General features: G+C 32.2%; 1 protein-coding gene across 1 annotated transcript in view; it reads right to left on the minus strand.

Moving 5' to 3' along the window:
- Positions 1 to 2,908: 2,908 nt before the first annotated feature.
- The window catches only part of LOC143051639 (glutamyl aminopeptidase-like), a 47,957-nt gene continuing 27,241 nt past the window's right edge, over positions 2,909 to 23,624 (minus strand). The window contains exons 5-21 of the mRNA XM_076224539.1: positions 23,434 to 23,588; positions 21,963 to 22,076; positions 21,414 to 21,551; positions 20,742 to 20,807; positions 17,880 to 17,945; positions 14,840 to 15,003; positions 12,681 to 12,769; positions 11,975 to 12,099; positions 10,290 to 10,345; positions 9,810 to 9,957; positions 9,192 to 9,265; positions 8,519 to 8,623; positions 7,209 to 7,376; positions 6,705 to 6,845; positions 4,910 to 4,991; positions 3,817 to 3,890; positions 2,909 to 3,173 (exon numbers count right to left, since the gene is read on the minus strand). Of these exons, the coding sequence (XP_076080654.1) occupies positions 3,095 to 3,173; positions 3,817 to 3,890; positions 4,910 to 4,991; positions 6,705 to 6,845; positions 7,209 to 7,376; positions 8,519 to 8,623; positions 9,192 to 9,265; positions 9,810 to 9,957; positions 10,290 to 10,345; positions 11,975 to 12,099; positions 12,681 to 12,769; positions 14,840 to 15,003; positions 17,880 to 17,945; positions 20,742 to 20,807; positions 21,414 to 21,551; positions 21,963 to 22,076; positions 23,434 to 23,588 (1,844 nt within the window). The 3' untranslated portion in view covers positions 2,909 to 3,094. The remainder of the gene's footprint in view (positions 3,174 to 3,816; positions 3,891 to 4,909; positions 4,992 to 6,704; positions 6,846 to 7,208; positions 7,377 to 8,518; positions 8,624 to 9,191; positions 9,266 to 9,809; positions 9,958 to 10,289; positions 10,346 to 11,974; positions 12,100 to 12,680; positions 12,770 to 14,839; positions 15,004 to 17,879; positions 17,946 to 20,741; positions 20,808 to 21,413; positions 21,552 to 21,962; positions 22,077 to 23,433; positions 23,589 to 23,624) is intronic.

Genomic DNA, 23,624 nt, shown 5'->3' on the forward strand with positions numbered 1-23,624 from the left:
CTCCTTTTCTTGTTCAAGTTTTGCTTCTTTCCTGATATCGTTTATGAGATATTATTACATAATCAAATGTGAGGTAACAATGAGCCGAAGGTTGGTACCTTTTCAAACGTTTAATCCCGCTGCCTTTGTAAGCACCCGTCCCAATTTATGAATCTGAAGTTCAGTTGTTTTTTATGTGGTTTATAAGTGTTTGTGCTCGATTTTAGATTACCTGGCCCAAAAGGCCAAGTGAGCTTTTCTCATCACTTGGCGTCCGTCGTCGTCGTCGTCGTCCGTCGTCGTGAACTTTTACAAAAATCTTCTCCTCTGAAACGACTGGACCAAATTAAACAAAACTTGGCCACAATCATCATTAGATATCTAGTTTTAAAAATGTGTCCGGTGACCCGCCCAACTGACCAAGATGACCGCCATTGCTAAAAATAGAACATAGGGGTAAAATGGCGTATACCTCTGAAACAAAACCATTTAGAGCAAATCTGACGGGAAAAATTGTTTATCAAATGAATCGGACACCGTGTGTTGGGTAGCTGCCCCTGAATTGTTAATTTTAAGAAAATTTTGCCGTGTTTGGTAGTTATCTTGAATATTATTATAGATAGAGATAAACTGTTAACAACAATTATGTTCAGGAAAATAAGATCTACAAATAAGTCAACAAGACCAAAATGGTCAGTTGACCCCTTAAGGAGTAATTGCCCTTTATAGTCGTTTTTACCAATTTTTTGTAATCTTTTACAAAAATCTTCTCCTCTGACCCTACTGGGTCAAATTTAAACAAACTTATCCACAATTATTATTAGGGTATTTAGTTTAAAAAATGTGTGCGGTGACCCAGCCAACCAACCAAGATGGCCACCATGGCTAAAAATAGAACACAGGGGTAAAATGTAGATTTTGGCTTAGAACTCTGAAACCAAAGCATTTATAGCAAATCTGACAGGGTTAATTTGTGTATCAAGTCAATATATATCTGCCCTGAAATTTTCAGATGAATTGGACAACTGGTTGTTGGGTTACTGCCCCCCAATTGGTAATTTTTAAAGAAATTTTCAGTTTTTGGTTATTATCTTGAATACTATTATAGCTAGAGACAAACTGTAAAGAGCAATAATGTTCAGCAAAGTAAGATCTAATAATAATTCAAATGACCACATTGGTAAGTTGACCCCGTAAGGAGTTATTGTCCTTTATAGTAAATTTTTAACAATTTTCAATAATTTGGTAATTTTTTTTAAATTTTTACAAAATATTTTCCTCTGTATCTTAAGGGCCAAGTCTATATCGATAGAGAAAATTGTAAGTAGCAATAATGTTCAGTAAAAGTAAGATCTTCAAACACATCACCATCACCAAAACACAATTTTGTCATGAATCCATCTGTGTCCTTTGTTTAATATGCACATAGACCAAGGTGAGCGACATAGGCTCTTTAGCGCCTCTAGTTATATACATTACTTAAATCGTTTGTTTTCCCGTTTAAATGGGTTTACACTAGTGATTTTATGGTCCTTTGTAGCTTGAGGGTTAATGTGCGCCAAGCTCCGTGTTAAAAACCGCAATTTGACCTATAATGGTGTACTTATACAAATTACGACATGGATGGAGAGTTGTCTCAATGGCACTCATACCACATCTTCCTATATCTCTGAGCATAATAAAAGGCATAACTAGAAGTACAGGAACTGCTCTCCGTGCACAGCTGAGTTGATTGTTAGTTTTAAACAGGGCTCGCTTAGCTTTTGCTTTATTTGTATTTTTGTCTTTTTATTTCCCAATGCTTGTGTTGTTACTTTCGCATTTTCGGTAGCAGGTCTCGTAAAAATCTTTTATCATGTCATTTTTGTTTTTGTATACCGTACCATACTTATACATGTTATGAACCGGTAACGATAAAGCATGTCCCGACCGTGTCCCTTAACAAATAGCAATATCAAAGGTTCAAACACATTACACACAAATGGAAAACAACTGTCATATATTTAAATTGGTACATGTCTGACTTTATATAGTAATGGTTTATTAATTATGGTTTTATAGCTAGCTATACCTCTAACTTATATGAAACTACGATTATGGTCATCTGGTAACTCTGTAGACAGAAAACTTATTAGCAAGTGAATCAGACCAGAAGATTGGCTGAAGTCCAATATCTCAATTGTCAATATCAGGAACTTCATTTTAAGTAGATTGTGGAGGGGTCAAAGTTGACTGGTAATGTTTAAGGTGGTACTTAACACTTTAACTAAATTTAATTTGGCTCGTTTAATTTTCTTAATATTTTGACAAATTATTTACTTTGACCCTTTGACAAAAATATAAAAATTTCAAAAAATTTGAACCAACCGTTTAATCAGAAAAATTACACTGGTTATATAGCAGTTTGACAAACACTTATTTTGATCATTGAGATGCTTGGTTTTCCCTTATGAACACAACGTCATTAAAACGTTTAGCTGATTTTACAGAGTTATCTCCCTGTAGTGTTAGGTACCACCTTAAGTCATCCTTTTCAAAACATTAACAGAGAGTATAACGATATAGTTGACCTTTGGAAGTATCTGTTTCATATATGACGTGTGTAGGATTCATTTTGCTCAATGTCAGGTTGGTGTTTTTTATACTGTTTATTGTTTTGTCGTTTTTTCACTTTTTGCCTTGGCGTCGTATGCTTTTATGATTTAAAATACTGCTATAAAATCTTTATTGAAGTTAATAAATACAATTTAAACTACGGAGTGTGAACAAATGGACTGAATGCGGCATGTATTGGTAAATCACGTCGACCACATCATGCACAGTATTGAAAACATCCCTAGCATAAGGATACAAGACAATAAAATGTATATGAACAACACTTAAAAAAGGGTCACTAAATTTTCAGGTTTATTTCCTCTCCATTACGGCATAACACTTAGTAATTTTATTAGATAAAAGAAATATTACAAACAAATTTTAACATTAATTCACAATATATACATATAAAGTAACAACTGATCATCTTTTTTGTAGTTGTCAATACTTTACTTGCAAGTCACTGGCCATTTTTTCTATCAGAAACTATGTCATATGATCAAATGAATAACCCATAATTTTAAAGCATTCCAACCACGTGATCCCGTAACCAGTTTGTGATTGTAGCATAATTCAATTCCATCCACTTTATGTTTGCTCTATAAATAAAATTAATAAATGTTCAAGTGTTATTCAAAAATATATATCATACTTGCAGGAGAGCCGAATATATGACTTGTTATTTGAGTGATTATAAGTGTATTTCAAATATCATTTCAGAATTAATTTTTCAAATTATTTATTATTTAGAAAACTACAGTATGATATTTTATTTTTATATCTCTTCTAAATTCTAGATATGTTTGAATATTCCTTAGGTTTCTCTGCCTCTCTGTCATATAGTCAGAATATCAATGACTTAATTGCACAAATGACTTTGACAAAACACACTGTTTAACCAATATGCTGCATTTGAGGAAGCTTTGTGAAAAAAGCAATGAATATTTCCTAACCATTACATTCATGAAACAAGCATGCATATCCGAAATAATTTTTATACAGAGTAAATGAACACCATACTTTGTTCAATTTCATTCCTTGTATTTCTTAATAAATGATAACTTTTGTTTAAATGATAAAACGTTAATCATCATAGGCAGTCCTTTTGTAACTATATGTTTCTCATTTGACTTTCAACTTTATGTACGAAAAGCTATGCACTAATTCATTATTTTACGTTTTCGTTTTCTTCTCGATTAAAATAATATTTCGTCTCTCATTTTTAAATAGTTCGTAAGTTACCTCATAAGAGCTAATGCATTCTCTGCCTCCTTCTTTGCGACCTTTGGTGGTTTATCTCGGAAGAGTCTCTCAAGCTATAAAATAAATTAATTTCTAGAATAGCATGGTGGTCTTTATACATCACGACACTTATACAGTTTAAATAACTTCAAGCATGCAAATTAATATAGATAGTAGCTGATACTTCTGACAGTTGATTTAAGTCCATATGGTTACTAGGACAGGTAGACCAGTACTGAATATAACACATACATACTGTTATCAAATACGGTTATGAAACATGTATTGTCGAAATGCGCATCTGGTGCAAGGAAATTGGTACAGTAACTGTTAATGTTATTATGAAAGGTTTCAATTGGAACAAATCATATGTAGAGATATTTAGTTTAAATGCCAATGAGTTTCTCTCCACAAGACACAAAATGACATAGAAGTTAACATCTATCGGTCACCGTACAACCTTCGACAATGAGTAAAAACATAAAATACATAAACTAAGGAATCTTCTCTAAAGGTTAGTGTTTACAGCGTCTGGATTGTAAAACAAATAAAAAATCTATATATTTCTTACCACATCATTGAATTAAAGATCATTCCATAATTTCGGCAAAAAAAAAAGGATTATGAAGTGCCAGTCATCGTAAGAATCACCCAATTTAGAAGAATTATAAAACAAGGCTGTAAAACTCGCAGACCTAACCGTCCTATTTTGAAATATCCCTCATTTTCAGTCAGAAATGATACGTCTTCTGTTTCTTCCGGTCTAAATAATTGTTTTAGCTCCTCCTGTTTATTTCTAGTGTATTTCAATTATAATTTTTTCTCGAAATACCAGAACAGAAAAAATCATCACCATCATACATTCTAAACTTTAATTAACAAATGCTTTGGTGGTTTTGTGTTTGTTATGTTTTCATCACTGCATGATCCTCCATAAGAATGGCACTTCATCATTGAATATTTTAGTCTAGGGTTTGAGATTCTGCCATTCCTCAAATATCAGTGGCTGATCCAGGGGGAGTGTTTCGGGGGTTGAAACACCCCCTTACAAAAACGAACCCCCTTTGAAAATGGCAGAATATGGATAGCATACCTGTTTATATTCAAATTCCGTATTCACATACTGAGTTACCTCACCAATTGTTTCTCGCAGAAGAAAATTATCTCCACCAAACCTAAGCAAAAGAAATATCTATGAAGTTGTATTAAATTCACAAAATACAACGTCCTTAAAGACCTAGTTATCGGCGTTCCATGAGATATATTTATGACATTGATAAATGTTTATATTCACCATCACCTCTTTTACAAACTGTAACATATTTACTCTTGTTGTTGATAGCATCTTCTTCATTAAGTATAATTTCTTAATGAATAAAAAAAAGTCATAGACTATCAACAAAATGTCTTACGGATACTTTATTTTATCCTGATTTAGAGTAATTTCTCGCAATTTGATTGGCTAATATTGTCCTAATAAATTTCAGTACAATTTTTTATCACGTCAATTGGAATTATCTCCCTTATTTATTACGTCAATTGGAATTATCTCCCTTATACCATTGACCTAATAAAAAAAAACAATTGAGTAGTCATAATATTTTTTATTTTTCACATTTTTTTATTTAATATCTAAAATATATTTATTGATATTGTCCTAACATTGAATTTGAATATAATAATATGTAATATAACAAAGTTACACAGTGTTCAATTGTCCTAATACGGAATTTATCGGGTCAATAAAATTCATATGAATTTTATTGACCCGATAAATTCTCGTATTAGGACAATTGCACACTGTGTAACTAATAATACATTTAGAACATTTTTGCCCAATTAACTGTTATATAATTTTGCGATATGCAAATAAGCTTGATTTTATTAGTCTAGGGAATATTCAAGTTTTTAAATTTTGCGACGATTTATATTCCTGTTATTTTTCTTCGCGTGAAAATCGCGAAAAGTATATAGCTCACGTGATAACTTGTTTTACAGTATACTATGTATTATAATAATAATAATAATAATAATAATAATAATAATAATAATAATAATAATAATAATAATAATAATAATAATAATAATAATAATAATAATGTATTCAGGGTCAGGTAATTTTTCTAAGTAATCTAGATTGATTTGTTACAGTGGTAATTATAACCCCTTAAATATCAGTTAAAAGCTATTTATTAACAATAAACTATGAATCTTCATTTAGAAACAACTATGTGCAAAAATAAAACAATACTTTTTGTTTTTGTCATGATAAGGTTTTTAACCCAATAGCTATTTGCACAAAGGTATAATTATGATACTGACAGGTTACGGAAACAATAATAATTGTTTTTCCTGACTGTGTACTCAACTGGAAAATCATGTCATCAGCAAAAATATATTTACTTCATAAAAGGCATTTGATTAAATACTATACAACATCGTGATCTATTTATACTTTAGAATCAAGCAACGTTATCATTTAAGCATAAATGAAAATAGTTAGAATGAAAATTAATTTGTACAAAAAGAAATTGCTGTTCTATTAAAGAACAATATCTATTTTCAACTAGATTACTTAAAATGCTAAAAAATCTTCTCATAATAAATAGTTAAATTTAATAAAGATAAAATTAAAAATAGAAAGTAGATTGCCCCTTTTGTGTCAATGAAATGTAATTGTATGCGACTGTCATACAAGTGAGATGTTTAGTTAGCTATAATACCATGTTAAATCCACTGATTTTTACGTAAAGCATCCTTATACCGATCCGTGAATGACATTTGATTTCTAATCGTATGATGCGTTTGAGATTTTGATTTTACAATTTTTTAAGGACGTTTTGTATTCAATTTTCCCTTGAGTTTGGTATTTTTGTTGTTTTACTTACTGTTCATTCAGTCTTTCCCATTTCGTCATCAGCAAATGCAAAGCTATCATTCTACCAAGTGGATTCTTGGCAAAGTAGCTGACAACAAGCCGAACATCCTGCATTTTAATCTTTGAACTGTCAAAAATCCAGTTAGCATACCTGTCATAAAAGGTAAAAGATAAGGATGAATGGATGTCCGCTAGCGTTACCTCTCCATTGTAGTACTAGTACTAGTACTGTAGCTTCTATCTAATCAAATGGATGCAAATACTGGTATGCAATGTAATGTAATAAAATCACAACAAAATGCTGAAAAATGACTGAACTATTCTTGATTGACTGAATAAAATGATATTTTTAAAGATGCTGTATTTTTCACATGAACGTATTTGACGTTGAGGTTGAAATGTTCACCAGAGTAAAGGTTCAGACGTTTAGGACCTCCTTTCCCTTTATTTCAGAAAAACGTTACTTTAAAAGCGTCACATTTTACTATTCATATACTCTTTTATCATACATTACCTCCAAAGTAACCATGGTTTCTGAGATTGAGCCAAAGCATCCATCAACATTTCCCTTTCACCATCAACATTGGAGGACTTCGACTTGTTCCAAACATAGTCCCATTCCTCAACACTACCTTCTCTGACCCCAACAGTGTAGATAACCAATGAATACTGAGATGGTAACCTTGCAATGGAATACACAAGTGGTATAATTAATAGTAAAGACAATTACTGACAGCAGACTCCAACAGTGTAGATAACCAATGAATACTGAGATGGTCACCTTGCAATTGAGTACACGAGTGGTATAATTCGCCGTTTCAGAATCTAATGCATCCTTGGTAATATTTTCAAAAGCGTACACCAAAACGTTGAGATTGGTTTAAAACGTTCTCAACAAGGGAAATTCAACCTATGACATAACGATATTTTCATTTTGGTGTAGTGAGATTACCCATATTACCCATGGTCCTTAAGATTCTGAAAAGGCCAATTCATAGTGAGGACAATAACTTACATCATATCTATTTGAAACCGTGCAAAGATTGATCGATTGATTTGTGTTTGACCTTACTTTCATTCATTACTATTGTGCACACTATTTCGTGTTGGTCAGTTTCTATTGGTGGTGTACGCTAGAGTTTCTGGAGAGAACCACTGATTTTGGAAAAATGTGCGATTAACTATGAAGTGAAGTTTGCTTGTTATTGAGTGGACCATGAAAACAATATTTTCTTTGTTTCATACTTTTTAAAACGTAACAATAACAATTATTAGCATATTTGTCTGTTTTTGTCTTTGTTCTTCGGGAATATGGAAAGTTGAAACATTTGGACACTCCACAGTGTGTGTTTATATTATGTTACATAAACATTTGGAATCTAAATATATCAAAGAGTGATGATTGCCATGGTGTGGTCCATTTCTTTCTTACTGGCTCTTTCGCTTTTGTATATTTTTTCAACTTTCACTAATGTTGATAAAATTGAGAATGGAAATGGGGAATGTGCCAAAGAGACAACATTCCGACCATAGAGCAGACAACAGCAGAAGGTCACCAACAGGTCTTCACTGCAACGAGAAATTCTCGCACCCGGAGGCGTCCTTCAGCTGGCCCCTAAACAAATATATACTGGTTCAGTGATAATGAACACCATACTAAACTCCAAATTGTACACAAGAAACTAAAAGTTAATGGTCTAGAACATCATCGAGACATTAAGTATCAAAATGCATTGCAAAACATGGTACTGTTTATAATATTGCTACTAGAGTAATAAGATAACAAAGAATTAAAAGTTTTTGAGTTGATCAATGTATACTTACTTGATGCCTTCCGTCTTCCACTTTCTGAACATTTCCTTGGCATAATTAATAGCTTTAACCACACCAACATCACATGCTGTTTGTAGCATAACGTCTCTCATGTGCCTGTACATAGACGATTTGTTTTTAATTTTGAAACTATGTATAAGTACCTTGTTATTTTACCAAAAATTTTTAAATCTCACGTCATTTGACTGAACTTCGAACATAAACATTTTCTTTTCTATTGATATTCCTAAAGGACAATGCAATTGACTCATATCAATAATAATATATTTGTGATAAAAAAATATGTAAAAGCTAAATGTAGATTCAGTAGCAGGCTTTTGTCATAGAATTTTTTATGAGATATACGTCTTCACTTGAAGAAGTTAAGGTTTCTAGACACCGCAACGATGTTATATAAAGTGATACTAATTGATTATTAATCAAAAATTTAAAAGACAATAAGACAAAACAAGCTAGTAATTTTAATAACTCATGTATATAGCTGAGATGGGGATAGAAATCAAACAATATCTCTTATTTTTGTATATAACAGCTTGCGTCTTGTAATATTTTTCTTGTGTATTTTCATAAACAGTTTGGCGTTTTTTTTGTTTTTTTTCAGTGTTTAACAATAACTGTTTTCATGAGCAAATATAAAATAAAGTTTTGATGAGCAATAACTTACTGTTCTGGCAAAGTTCCAGACGTCGATGTTCCTACAGTGTCAAACACAGGTGCCACTAGGTCATGTAGATATTTCTGAAATATATAATCAATTATCTAGATATCAATTTAATATTAATTTTGAAGCACTAGGAACAGTTATTTACTGTCCTCGTGTCCCAGGTTCATTATTTGAAGAAGAAAAAAACAGACATATATGTACATTGTTATTAGCTTTGTGATTTCTTTCCAACTTTACCAATTATCTTGTTCTGAGAAGTTCTGCATGGTTTGACTTTTAAAAAGCGTGATAGAAAATGTATGCATATCAGTTACTGCTCACTGTCGATGCTCTTAGTCTTACTCTATTTTATTTTTATTTGATATTGATAGATTATCGTTGGTCATCTCAACGAGATTGATTTTCTCACTTGAGCCGGGACGGCAAATGAGATGACCATTTGATAATTTGTTTATCGCTATTTTGCCTTATATCTTGACAATTTCGTTAGCAACGCCACGTGCCTTCTTAGCATCTAGCGATAGTTTTCCATCTCAAGCGAGTACCATGATATGAAAAATTATCACAAAAAAAACTCAAAGGAAAAATTTGATTTACCTCACAAACTGTAAAACTTACCCTTAATAGAACATATGAACCCTGCTTCGAAATCATTCCTTTAATGAATTCTATTGAATCTACAAAGGCTCTCCATGGTACATATTTCTCTTCATTCTTTAGGTACGTTGTCATGTTTAATGCAACCTCGTAGTCAATAGTTTGGGCCCTAAGGGAAAAAGATAACATTAGTTTTCAAACAAAAAAGAGAATAAATCATGATAAAAATGTACAGCTTTTTCCAAGAAGTAACGTCCCCCTGGTTTATTTTATCAAGCTTATAATCTGACATCGTTACATGTGTAATATACTTGGATTCAAATGCGGGGGAACCAAATCATGAGCACAGCAACAGTCGCGAAATGTTAGTTTTAATACCATTTTGTAGACAGCTATACAGTAATTCATAACCAGAATTTCAACAATTACAAAACATCAACTTAATCATATAAGCATCAAAGCACTGGGAACAGAGTGCACAATAAAACATGTTGTTATTACCTAGCTAGGTTTAAAGCATCTCCAATCAGACCAGCTCTATTAGATTCCGGAAATACCTACAACATATAATGAATTATGTTCAGTATAATACAACCCTAAATATGTTTTTACAACCTTTAGGTAAATGACTCCTCTGGAAGACGTTTGATTACTGAGGTTATCGCACGTCCAGCAGTCACTTTTGAGTTGACATGAAATGTCATTGACGTTTCGACTTTTTGTACATTAACTTTTATAAAATATTGAATCATTCTTAACACTTTAGGTTTCCTAATTACAGAAATATATTGCGACAGTCAGTATTGGCACAACTTTTATCAGTGCCATTCGATTTCTCATTTCATTCTGGCCATCCAACTGCTATTTCGGATCTCGCACACTGATAATTATAATATATACAAAATACGAGTCTGGTTTGCCAAAAGAGATAAAATTGTTCATAATAGTTATATCTGAATATTTTGGAAAACTGGCAATTTTTAAGAAATAGCAATTTTTATTATCTGTATCACCCAACCATAGTCAATATGGTTAAGAATGTGAATGGGGAAAGTTTTAAAGAGACAACAACCCGATCATTGAGTAGACAACAGCCGATTGCCACCAATGTATGTTTGGTAGAACAATTAACAACTACGAAACTCATAGAATTTGCCAAAAAGTATAGTGTCGAAGTACTAAAAAGACAAACATCGAACAATTAGGAGACACAAGTTTGGTGCCAAATTCTTCGATAAATCAAGTAGTGAACACTTTGAGTTCGAAACTTCAATAATTGCAGAATGTTTTAACGTAACCGTAGAGACAATATTTATTATCAGTACTCATATTTACAAATTCACAAACGATGATCTTATGAACATGCAATCATTTAGAATACAAATGTAATTAGGGTGGCAATATTATATATGACACTTGTTATCCACTCGTTTGATATGTTGGATGTTCTGATTTTGTCATTTGATTAGGAACTTTCCGTTTTTAATTTTCCTCGGAGTTTATTCTTTTCGTCATTTAACTTTTTACCGATGTATAAATTCCCTCAATAGAACATAATATATAAATTCATATAACAAAAGGCACTTATAAAATTATGCATCATCAAGAGCTGAAGTGTTCCCTGCTTTTCATTCATTTGGTGTGACATTCGCGAATAAGACACAATTGGTAAAATTTCGAAACAGACGACTACTGTGGATTTTTTGTTTTTAGAGGGTATAATTTATTGTGGGTTGCTAAAAACTTGCATATTGGTGTATTCAGTGAAACTTCACAAAACCAGCCGCCCATCGGACCACGGGATTCGGCCAGTTTAAGGGGTGGCCGGTTTGTTGAATTTGATGTATACTTGATTTCGTGGTTTTGCCAATCTATGCTTGCATATCCTATCAGTAATATGTTATTCGTTAAACATTTGAATTCGTGGTTCATCTGTTCCCACGAAACCTATAACAAATAATAACGAATCCACGGTATACAAGTATCAAAGCCAAAGTGGAAATAGATTCAATAGACTCAGCATTGAAGTTCGAATCAAAACATTTACATGGAAAAATTAAAAAAAGGAACTGAACATTGAGGGTCGAAACATTAAAGTGTCTAATTGGTAATCATACTACATCACCTTATTGTATAATAAATACAGTACATTTTGGTACAGTTTCAAATGTATTACTTAAACTAACAGTGTGGTCTCTATTAAGTTGTGCTGCTAAAGACTGCCACATGGAGAGTTCATAATTAATTCTGTAGAATCCGGTGTAGTAAACATTTCCTAAGATCCAACTGTTCTCTTGTTTTGGAATAGTTGCTGCAAAAAAAAAACCCAATACGACTATCATAAGTTATACTCTTATTATCATGTCTATTTCAGCGAAAAAATATTTGTATGGCATATCTTCTTGAGTGCAAAAGGATGTGTACCTCATATCGCAAGATTTGTTCAATCAGTTCTTATAGCAATTCAGTGAGACCGTTTTTCGTTTTCTTTTGTATAAACTATTTATTCAAAAATAAATTTATATGCACCAACGGTTTGAAGCTTTCTTTCTTGCAAAATTACAGATATTGTAATACAACATATGCCTTTAAGGATGAACTGCTGTTCCCTAAGAGTAGCATTAGCTCACTGTTTGGTTCTTTTTAAATTCTCCAATTAAAAAAGTAATAGACAATTCAAAAAGTGAGGTTACCACTAATCAGGTAAAGTTTACCTCTGATGAACTTGGTTAGTCTTCAAAAGTATGTTTTGTTTTCAAAACTTATAGGGAGTTTATGTCTTCCGTTTTAATGTTTTGTTTATGGGCATTACTTATAAAGTAAATCAATAAAAGTGCACAGTGCGCTCAAAGTTTTGTAACGGGTTAGTATCATTTATAGAAATATAAATACCTGACCCCATATCTAGCCAAACTATAGAAGCGTTGTTCGGGTCCGAGTGTTCCTCTGTCATGTACGTAAAAGGAATTACCCATTTGTAACTGAAATACAAATTGTAGAGCGCATTAGGAAACCGGGCCCGTATGCATATAAAGCTACATTAGCTATAATTTGTTCCGAATGAACGGGTTTTTCTACATGTCCAACGATAAATCTGTACTAAGATTGGATTTCCGAACTTAAGTGGTTTTATTCTTAAATAGTCTTATACTAGTAGATGAAAAAAATACCGAGTGGAATTATTGGCATATGTTGCAATAAACAATGATAAAATTGGTATCGTCAATGTTGGAACCGTCAATTTTACTTGCTAAAGATTGTACTGCCAGAATTTAATCGTTATAGATCTTAATATATAAATAAGAAGATAAAGTATGAACGGCAATGAGCCCAAATGAAGTAGATATTAAAGGTAAAATCACAAAAGTACTGAACTCCAAGGCAAATTAAAAAAAAAAGTCCCTAATCAAATGGCAAAATAAAAAACCCAAACACATCAAACGAATAACAACCTTCATATTCCTGACTTGGCACAGGCATTTTCATATGAAGAGAACAGAGAATTAAGTCTAGTTTTATAGCTAGCTAAACCTCTCACTGGTATGAACGTCGAATGAAATTCAACTATTTTGACAACGATACGGGTTTATATTCGCAATTGTTTCTCCTTAGGCGGTAATGGTAAGGTTTTCTTCTGTAGCTCAGTCCATATCGTTAACTTTGATATGTCTGATGGCTCGTTTCGAAGCTTAGACATTTTCTCATAAAGGGGGTTACGTTTTCGGGTACGAAGTTAGATTACTTTTTTCTGTAAATTAGCATACCCAAAAAATACTTTCATAATGCGGCTCCTCGTGGTGAAAAATTGTTTTTTAACACAATAATTTCTTTGAAAATTTAAAACTTTGAACACATTTGATAGCTCCATAATTTTAACACAATTATTCTATGTCCCTTTACTATTCATATGAACACAAATGGTTAAGATCAGTCAGTTTTCAAAAACTAAAACCTGTCCAATATCATTCCACAAAGGTGTTTTGTTTACACAACTTTTGATTCTCAATTTTGAGGCGTATTAGGGATATTGACCCTTAAATGAACAAAACAAACATACATTATAGTTTCTTTTATGTATTGTGTGCATTCATTTGTACCGTATTCCCATCGTCATGTTGTCATTTTCGCGGTATTCTCCAAAACGGGAGAATGTTTGACAAGTCACAAAACCAGGTTTAACCCACCATTTTATCTTAAAATGTCCTGTGCAAAGTCAGGAAAATGGAAATGTTATCAAACAGTTCGTGTCTATGTATGTTGCATTGCTGGTTCTTTTTGTTACAATTCAGTGTTTTGTTGTTTCGTTGTTTTTCTCCTATAGTTGATGTGTTTCCCTTTGTTTTAGTTTGTAACCTGGACTTGTTTTCTCTCAATCGATGTATGACTTTTGAGCAGCGGTATAATACTGTTGCGTTATAATGCTATAAAAAGAAGATGTGGTATGATTGCCAATGAGACAACTATCCACAAAAGACCAAAATGACACAGACATTAACAACTATAGGTCACCGTACGGCCATCAACAATGAGCAAAGCCCATACCGCATAGTCAGCTATAAAAGGCCCCGATAAGACAATGTAAAACAATTCAAACGAGAAAACTAACGGCCTTATTTATGTAATAAAAATGAAGGAAAAACAAATATGTAACACATAAACAAACGACAACCACTGAATATACAGGCTCCTGACTTGGGACAGGCACATACATAAATAATGTGGCGGGGTTAAACATGTTTGCGGGATCCCAACCCTCCGCCTAACCTGGGACAGTGGTATAACAGTACAACATAAGAACGAACTATTTAAATCAGTTGAAAAAGGATTTACTCATCAGATGGACAAAAATAGTAGGTATAAAGTCAAAAATTGGGGTACATCAGTCAACATTGTGTTATTATCTTAATCATAATAAAAACAAAACAAAAATACCAACAAACATTTACCAGGGCACGTTAAGACAATGTTTTTATAGGCAACTGTACGGCCTTTTATAATTAAAACAACACATATCGTTAAGTATCCCACAAAAGGCTCAATTTTCAACTCACTCATATATACTTGGAGCGCCAAAACTTGAATTACCGTCCAATAAAAACCGTGACTGTTGTAAAACGTAATCATCACCCTCACACGTGATAGTTATTACGGGATATCCCATCTGCCGTGTCCATGTGTTCATTATATATTTTATGTCATATCTATGATTCACAGCCTGAAAATATAAGTTTATGTATAGTGAAATCTGTTTAATCCGAACCTCTTCGGGACTTTAGATTTTGTTCGGTTGGGGCCGATGTTCGGTATTATCAGGTTCACAACACATACAATTTGATATACCGGTGCTTAAGAACATGTTTGGTTGATATTATACAGGTTTATGCAGGATTTGGTTTAGTCAGGTTTCACTGCCGTACTTATCGTTTTTTTTTCCATTCGTACTACGGTTGATTAATCGAGTAATAAATTTTATTAGGTATCTTCAATCTTTTTGCATCAATCTTGAATCAACATTCAGACAGATATTGAAACTAACATTCCTAAATGATTTATTTTGTTCAATTTCAGTGTCAGGTCTTCTTTAAAAAGGTAGGTCTTCAATTTTTGGTGACATTAAACTAATCTTAATTATTAGACTTCGTTTTTTTTTGTATAATATAAAAAAAGAAGATGTGACATGATTGTCAATGAGACAACTGCCCACAAGAAACCAAAATGACACAGACAGTAACAACTATAGGTCACCGCACGGTCTTTAACAATGTATAAGTCTACTAAATATAAATGTTTTCAAACAAATATTGTTTTGAAATTGCTATCATCAAGATTCGTATTTTTTTTATTGGCAATGTAATGTGTTAAGTAGGTCTGCAGTGTTTATCAACACACAGTCGTCATTTACATAGGATCCAACTGTGCACCACAGCTTGACTACTTTTCGTTTATGTTATACAACTTCATATATTGCCTTGAACTTATAACTTGAAAAATTCACAATGCAAGTCATAACGATAAAAAAGATGATGCCAGTTTCCCAATTGTGAAATGTCCATTTCTATGTAGCAACATTCCAGTAACGACTGAATACGGAGTACATAACTCCCATTTCTACGATATTCTAGAAGTGGTTTTTCCTCAGATAATGTCATTGATAGTGCATTATTACTTACAAGGAAGCTATTTAACAAATGATATCAAGTTTTCATGCTAAGGTTATCTCTTTGAAATGTTTAAAGACGCCATCACGGGGTGGTTGACAGTAAGCAAATATATGTCATAGATTACAAAGGATTTATTCCAATTATTGTAACTATAATACCATCCTTTTTTGTATCGACATAACCACATTAAACTAATCACCGAACAATCTGCTTACAATACCAAAGCACCCAAAACCACCCTAATTTTGTTTTTAAGTTAATTTTTTTTTTGAATTCTATATTTACTGCATAAAAAAATTTCTGTATCAATTCAGGAATATGACAGTTGTAATCCATTCGCCTGACGTATTTAAGGGAGTTGGATTCTCAGTTTCAAAGTAATTAACTCTTCATAACACTAGCATATATTGATAGGGGATTAATAAAGGAACCAAAAGAGCAAAAAAAATATATAGGTCACCGTGCTTGTTTTCGAGATATAAGCCATTGACATTTTGGCGGGAAAATGTTTTCTCTTGACTTTTCATAGCTTTATCAATGACAAGTTCAAGTCCTCAAAAACTATTAAAAAACAATTAAAATTTTATAAGACTTTAACAGACAATTTATCATATTACATGTAAAAGAATTATAAAAAGAAAACTGGGGGTCACCGGGCAAATTTGTTAAGGCATTCAAATGGATAAAACCAGAGGATTTCGAAAATCTGATCAAAATTCCAAAACATGACAAACGAGCTTCCTTAAGCATTTGATTTTTCCGTTTAGAATTTTCTTCGGAGTTTGGTATTTTTGTTATTTTACACTTATATTGCTTTAGTTAAGAATGTTTGAGTTTTAATTTTTTGAAACATGTCTTTGTGTTTCTAAACTGCGACAGTCTTGTCTAGTCTAAAAACAAACTAACTTGTTTCCATTTAAGGAATAACAGTACTGTAGTTGAAGAGTTACCACCGTCAATTGTAGATTTGACGGTCGCAAATGCAGTTTTACTGGCAACGCGTAGCGGAGACAGTAAAACGGAGATTTGCGACCTTCAAATCAAAATTGACGGTGGCAACTCTTCAAATACAGTACTGTTATTCCGATTCTAATGCATTTCAAATAGAAATGATACGATAAAAATTGGAAAAATGTCTAAATCTGACCAAAATAACACAAAATCCGCGAAACTTCATGAATGATTTTGGCGCCAAGACGTCATGGCTAATTGTGACGTCATACAAATGAAAACTTACAAAATGGAGGTTATTACGTTATCTGTACGCTTCAAATTCGGATAAAATAACATTAAAACGGCGAATTCGAGGTAGGTGTTGTTTTATTTTCGATTATATAGTTGTAATCGAACATTTGTTGATTCAATTATTTCAAAATGGTTGTCCTTCCTTAGTTACGCCTGGTCAACTGTGGATTTGACGGCAACTTTTAGCCAATGAAAATAAATGTTACATACAAATTGCATTAGAATTTAATATTTATATTCGATCATTCGAAAATTGTATTTAATGAAAATAATATGACGGGGGTCAGAATCTTTTTTTTTGTGGTGTTCGTGCTGTTCAGACTTATGTTAACTGCATAGCGTTTGCGGACTTGTTATTTCTTTTCATTTTTGCGTTGTCATTTTGTGAAAATTAAGTTTTTAATTAATTATTGATATTCGACTTCAATTCAAATAATCGCTTGTGATGAGACACAAGTTAATCAAATGTAAATAACTAGTTTAATCAGACATGCAAGACTTTGCTTTGATTTTGAAGACGGCATAATATTTCCAATTTAGTTAATTGAAATACAGTTTCTCTCTCGACAGTTAGCTTGAACGAGCAGTTGGACACGTGAACCCAATTCGAAATGCGCATCTGGTGCAAGAAAATTGGTACCGTTAATTTTATTTGAATTGAATTCTTACATTTCACAAATCTTACCTCTGAAAACTGATCCCATAATTCATCCATTTCAGCATTCTTAAACTGGTATTTGGTGACATAAAGCTGAAAAGAAAACCTCGAGAGATATAGGGTTTCTTCTAACATATTAGTTATTGCAAACAATTGGGACAAAACACTACATTTGCTACCGTGTATCCCGTTTGGTCAGGAGTTACAGTTAAACATGTCTGGTCCAAAATAAAGGCAACAGTAGTATACCGCTGTTCAAAAATCATAACTCCATGGACAAAAAACAAAAGCAGGGTAACAAACTAAAACTGAAGGAAACGCATTAAACATAAGAGGAAAACAACGACACAACATTAAAATATAACACACACACACACACACACACACACACACACACACACACACACAGAGAAACGGACTAAGCATTAGACAAAATCCTATGAGAATAACAAATATAACATCAAAGCCAAATACATGAATTTGGGATAGATAAGTACCGTGACACGTCCTATAGTAATGTGAATTCACACTCATCGAACCTCTTCTGGACACAAGATTGTGTTCGCTTTTGGCATATGTTTGGTTTATCAGGTCCTAACAGATGAAATTTGATATGATGGACTTAAGTTCAATGTAATACGAAATTGCATATTGACTTTTTTCTTAATAAGTACTTTTATTTATCATGTTGTTCGTCATTTCTTCAACAGAAACATGTCTAACTATATATAACTTGATGACTTCGTTTGTCTGTCAATACGACGTTTACACATCATTGCATTATCAGGTTATTTTCAAAAGGAATGCGTGCATTGGAAAAGAATACACTTGATGGGATTTGAATGTCAATTTTAATCAATGCTTTCTACTCAAATAGTGTATACACATGAATATTTGCATTAATATTATGTTTTTCAATTACCTCATTTGGTGAAGAATATAAATATTTCTGAAGTCGATATCAATGTTCCGAGTGTACTCCTGTTTTTTACATCTGTTTGAATGCATGATCATCCGACTGCTTGTATTACTTGATTTATTTCACTTGACTGGGCGGAGTTTAACCGATTCGCTCACAATAAACCAGTCCATCTATAGATAGGTGTTTTAGGATAAACTCATCAATGAAGTGTCCAGTCATTGTTTTTTAAATTCCTTTGATGGCACTGATAGGTGATTAGAAATCAGTATTAATTATAACGGCTATCATCCTTATCACACACATCCTCAAATAGACTGTCCTTATGCAAATTAAAACGTAAGCTCCGCCCGATCAGTTGAAATGACATTGGTAATCATATGCAATATCGAGTTGTCATTGACATGCTTTCTTTGGCACTTCAATGCTCTTCAACTTCGTACTTTATTTGACCGTTAAACTACATGTGTTTTGATTTGGGCGTCATCTGATGAGTCATTGTAGACGGAACGCGCATCCGGCATACAAAATCTCATCCTAATATATATGATGAGTTTATTTATCATCAGTCTAGTAGTCGGCACTTCTGTGCTGACATAAGTTATCATTGATATCATGTTCATTCTTATAATTATTTAATTATTTACAATCTTTAAATTTTCAAAAAACTAAAGATGGTCTACACTTATGAATAGACTACCATATCTGTTTTTGGCAAAACTAATGGAATTTGAGTCCTGAATGCTTTTTAACTTCATACTTTATTTGACATTTGTTATTATTATTATTTTAATTCGAGGGTCAGTGATGGATATTTTGTACTGTGGATTCATCATTTTTTGTTGGATACCAATTTTCGTGGGTTTCGTGGGTACAGGTGAACCACAAATTCAAATGTTCAACTGATGAATCTAATGTATTTGAAACGCGCGTCTGGCGTACTAAATTATAATCCTAGTACTTTTGATAACTTTATTCAACAATTAACATATTTTCAATAGACTTTGTTAACAGAGATTGGCAAAACCACGAAATGAAATATTTACAAATATGCAAGTTTTCAGCAATCCACAAAAATTGATACCCACGAAAATAAATGAATGCACAGTACACGAATCGCGTACAGAATTTTAATCCTGGCATCTGTGATAAGTTTATCTGACAATTGGCCGTTTCAGAATCTAAAGCATCATGGGTAATTTCATTGTTCGTACCCCAAAGTGAAAATAATGTTACGTCATCGGTTGAATTTCCATTGTTTTGGACGTTTTCAACCAATCACGACGTTTTGATGTACATTTTTGAAAATATTACCCAGAATGCATTAGATTCTGAAACGGCGAAGGATGTATGATCCCTACTCATTGTCTGTTGTAGTTGTTCGTGGATAAAACAAATGTTTATTAAAAAGAAAAATAAATTAGGGAAAAGGAATATTAAAAAAAACATTCATCTTTCTTTTAAGCAGCTTTTGATAAATTGTTTTTGTGAGGCAAACTACAGGATAAAAAATATCAAGTATTATTCAAGATAAAACTATCAACACAAAAATGTGTTCCTTGATTTCTGAGATCCTTCTATTGGTAAACTGTCAAATGCATTTATAAATGGCATAGTTTATAATTGTTACACGATACTTTAAGGTGGTACCTAACACTACAGGGAGATAACTCTGTAAAATCAGCTAAACGTTTTAATTACGTTCTGTTCTTATGGGAATGTTAAGCATCCTAGGCTAATGATCAAAATAAGTGTTTGTCAAACTGCTATGTACATGATGTAACCAGTGTATTTTTTCTGATAAAACGGTTGGTTCAAATTTTGTGAAATTTTTATATTTTTGTCAAAAATTTATGAAAATTAAAAGAGCCAAATTAATTTTAGTGAATGTGTTGGGTACCACCGTAACCCCGTAATTAAACGTGTTGCAAATTTTTATAGTGAAATTACAACATACTAGTCAAACTTACCCTTAATCCTTGTTTGAAGTCTTCCCATCCTACAAAGCCAAGTAACATGCGCAGCACTGCCATTCCCTAAATTAAACAAAAAGGTAAAACAACTGAAAACTTTACCTTATTCGGTGTGACTTTGAAACGGTTGAATACATTTTTGATAGACGTTTGATTTCAACAAACTTGTATTGCAAAATTTTATTAAGGACAAGTGAAACAAAATTGATTGTAAAATGTATTTGAATTTAGTGGAAAGTAAAAAAAATATGAGACAGGTTATAAATATTTTGTTTACCACATTATGTTTGCGAATATAGCATTTAGTTATTTCTATCTGCGATTTACTGTCCCGATCGTCATCTTTTCTTGATGTACAGTGAAACCTGTTTAAACGGAACCTTTTCGGGATTTTGTTCGGTTTTGGCAGATGTTCGGTTTTATCGGGTTCACAACGTATAAAATTTCATATGACGGGGCTTCAGAACATGTTTGGTTTACACAGGTTTTCGGTTTATGCAGGGTTCGGTGTAACCAGGTTTCACTGTATAAGCTAAGATTCGAATTTTACATGTCCACGTGCTAGCAAGATGTTCTTACTTCTGAAAAACGCGAAAATAAATTGTTCGTAAAAAACTACTTGATAAACAATATATATATATAGATAAATTTGCGAAAACGGAACCTTACCTTGCTATATGATATAGTATCAAAAGTTTGGGCAATATCATCTGGTGTACTGATTGGTGTTGAAACCGGATGTGACGTAGGTAAAGCGTCTTTTAGCATAACTGTAAATACTTCTTTAACAACAACATATAGATTAAACTGTAAAAAAAATATATACAAATTATGTAAAACATTTACTTAACAGAACAATGCTTTTATATTTATAAACATTTAACATGCTGAACTTTCTGAAACAGAAGAAAATATTCAATGATAAAAGTTTAAATAACATGAATTATTTTATATATTTTACTATTTTTTCTTTTATTTTATTTTCAAAAAAGGCGAGGGACATTCATAATGAATAAGTTTTTTTATATTGTCTTATACATGTTATAACTATAAAAATTATTATAAAAATGTAAACATAATTAAACGCTAAAATTTTAGATGTTTATCATCTGGAAATAGGATTATTATTTTGAAAATTAAAATATCATAAGACATAACAGCAAGACAAAGCTAACTTCATGTTGTTCATATATGCATGAAAATTCCAAAAAAACTTACAATATCCCAATCAGGATAAAGATGATCCATGGCGAAGTACATCAATAAACTTGCAACTCCTTCATTCAGCCAAAGATCGTCCCACCATTTCATAGTCACCATATTACCAAACCACTGCATGATACAAATATTTGGTGTATTTACTGTCTTTTGATTGGTTGAAAGTATTACTTTTATTTTCAGTGTTGTCAATTTTTATGACGACACGCCCACTCTGACGTTGTGTATTCATACGCGAACATGTGTGTTCGTTGTTATAGTTAATATGAATAATATACAAAGTTCTCTGAGCCTTTTTTTTGATAAAAAAAATATTGAAAATGAATGGCTTCCAGGATTATTCATTGTGAAGAGTCAAAAATTAATTTAATGGTTCAAAAAATTCAAAATAAATAATAGCCATTCATTAAATACAAACAAAATATTAATTGCATCACATTGGGCATTGTTCAACGGACATTTTATGAATTACTTTTTGGGGTGTAATTGTTACCATATTACCAAACCCCTGGTAAAAAATACATATTTAACACTAAATGATAATAAGGTAAAACTTCAAATTCAACTAAAATATGCACGAGCTACTTTTTATTGGACTTGACCAACGGATATTTTTATAAATCATTATTTTTGAAGTGTAATTGTTTTATTAATTTAAATAAAGCTGCATATCCTGTTGGCGATTTAATACTAGCTGTCTGTTTGTTTTTATGACAGCGTTTTTGAGATTTTGTTTTGGAATAATTAGTCCAATATTACAGGTCTACCATTTTGTACATTAGACACACTTGTTTCTATATAGGACTCATATACGGCGCTCAAAGAATCTAAACAGTTTCAGGACCAAATCAAATACGAAATTAAAATGTGTTCATAATACGGCAACGGCATTATATGATTATAGTTAGACATACCTTACTGAGGCAAATACTCCAACATTTTTCAAACAGTCAATTCACCCAGAAATTATATATCAATGATCGTTCATGTAAATTCAAAAGTGCTTATGTCTGTGCTGCCTTATCATTTTCAAATGTTACAATTATCGCATTTAATCACAATGAATGAATGAATGTGTGAATAAATGAAGGAAAGAATGAATGAATAGTGAGATTGAATGATCAAAGAATATAAGAAGGAATGGAGGATAGAAGGAACGATGATGAATGACGGAAGGTATTAACGAATTACGGAAAGAAGAAACAAACGAACGTACAGATGGACGGACGAATCTTTGAATCAATGTATGAATAAATGAAAGGATGAACAAACAAATGAATGAATGAATAAAAGAAAGAATAAATGAAAGAAAGAAAGAAAGAAAGAAAGAAAGAAAGAAAGAACGAAAGAAAGAAAAATGATTGAATGAATGAGAGAACGAACGAATTAATATAAATAAATGAATACTGAAATAAACGAATGAATGAGCGAAAGAAAGAAAGAAAAATATAATGAATAAATGTGAACTTACCGTATGAGCTATTTCATGTGCAACAATTAATGTAACCATCAACTTGTTTTCAGTTGATGATAATTCAGGGTCATACAATAATGCTGTCTCGCGATATATCACGAGACCCCAGTTCTCCATTGCTCCACCACTGAAATCTGGAACAGCTACATGATCTGTTAATAACAAACAACCAACGGTTACAATTATGT

This window comes from Mytilus galloprovincialis, chromosome 11 (genome assembly GCF_965363235.1).
Source record: "Mytilus galloprovincialis chromosome 11, xbMytGall1.hap1.1, whole genome shotgun sequence".
NCBI lineage: Eukaryota > Metazoa > Mollusca > Bivalvia > Mytilida > Mytilidae > Mytilus > Mytilus galloprovincialis.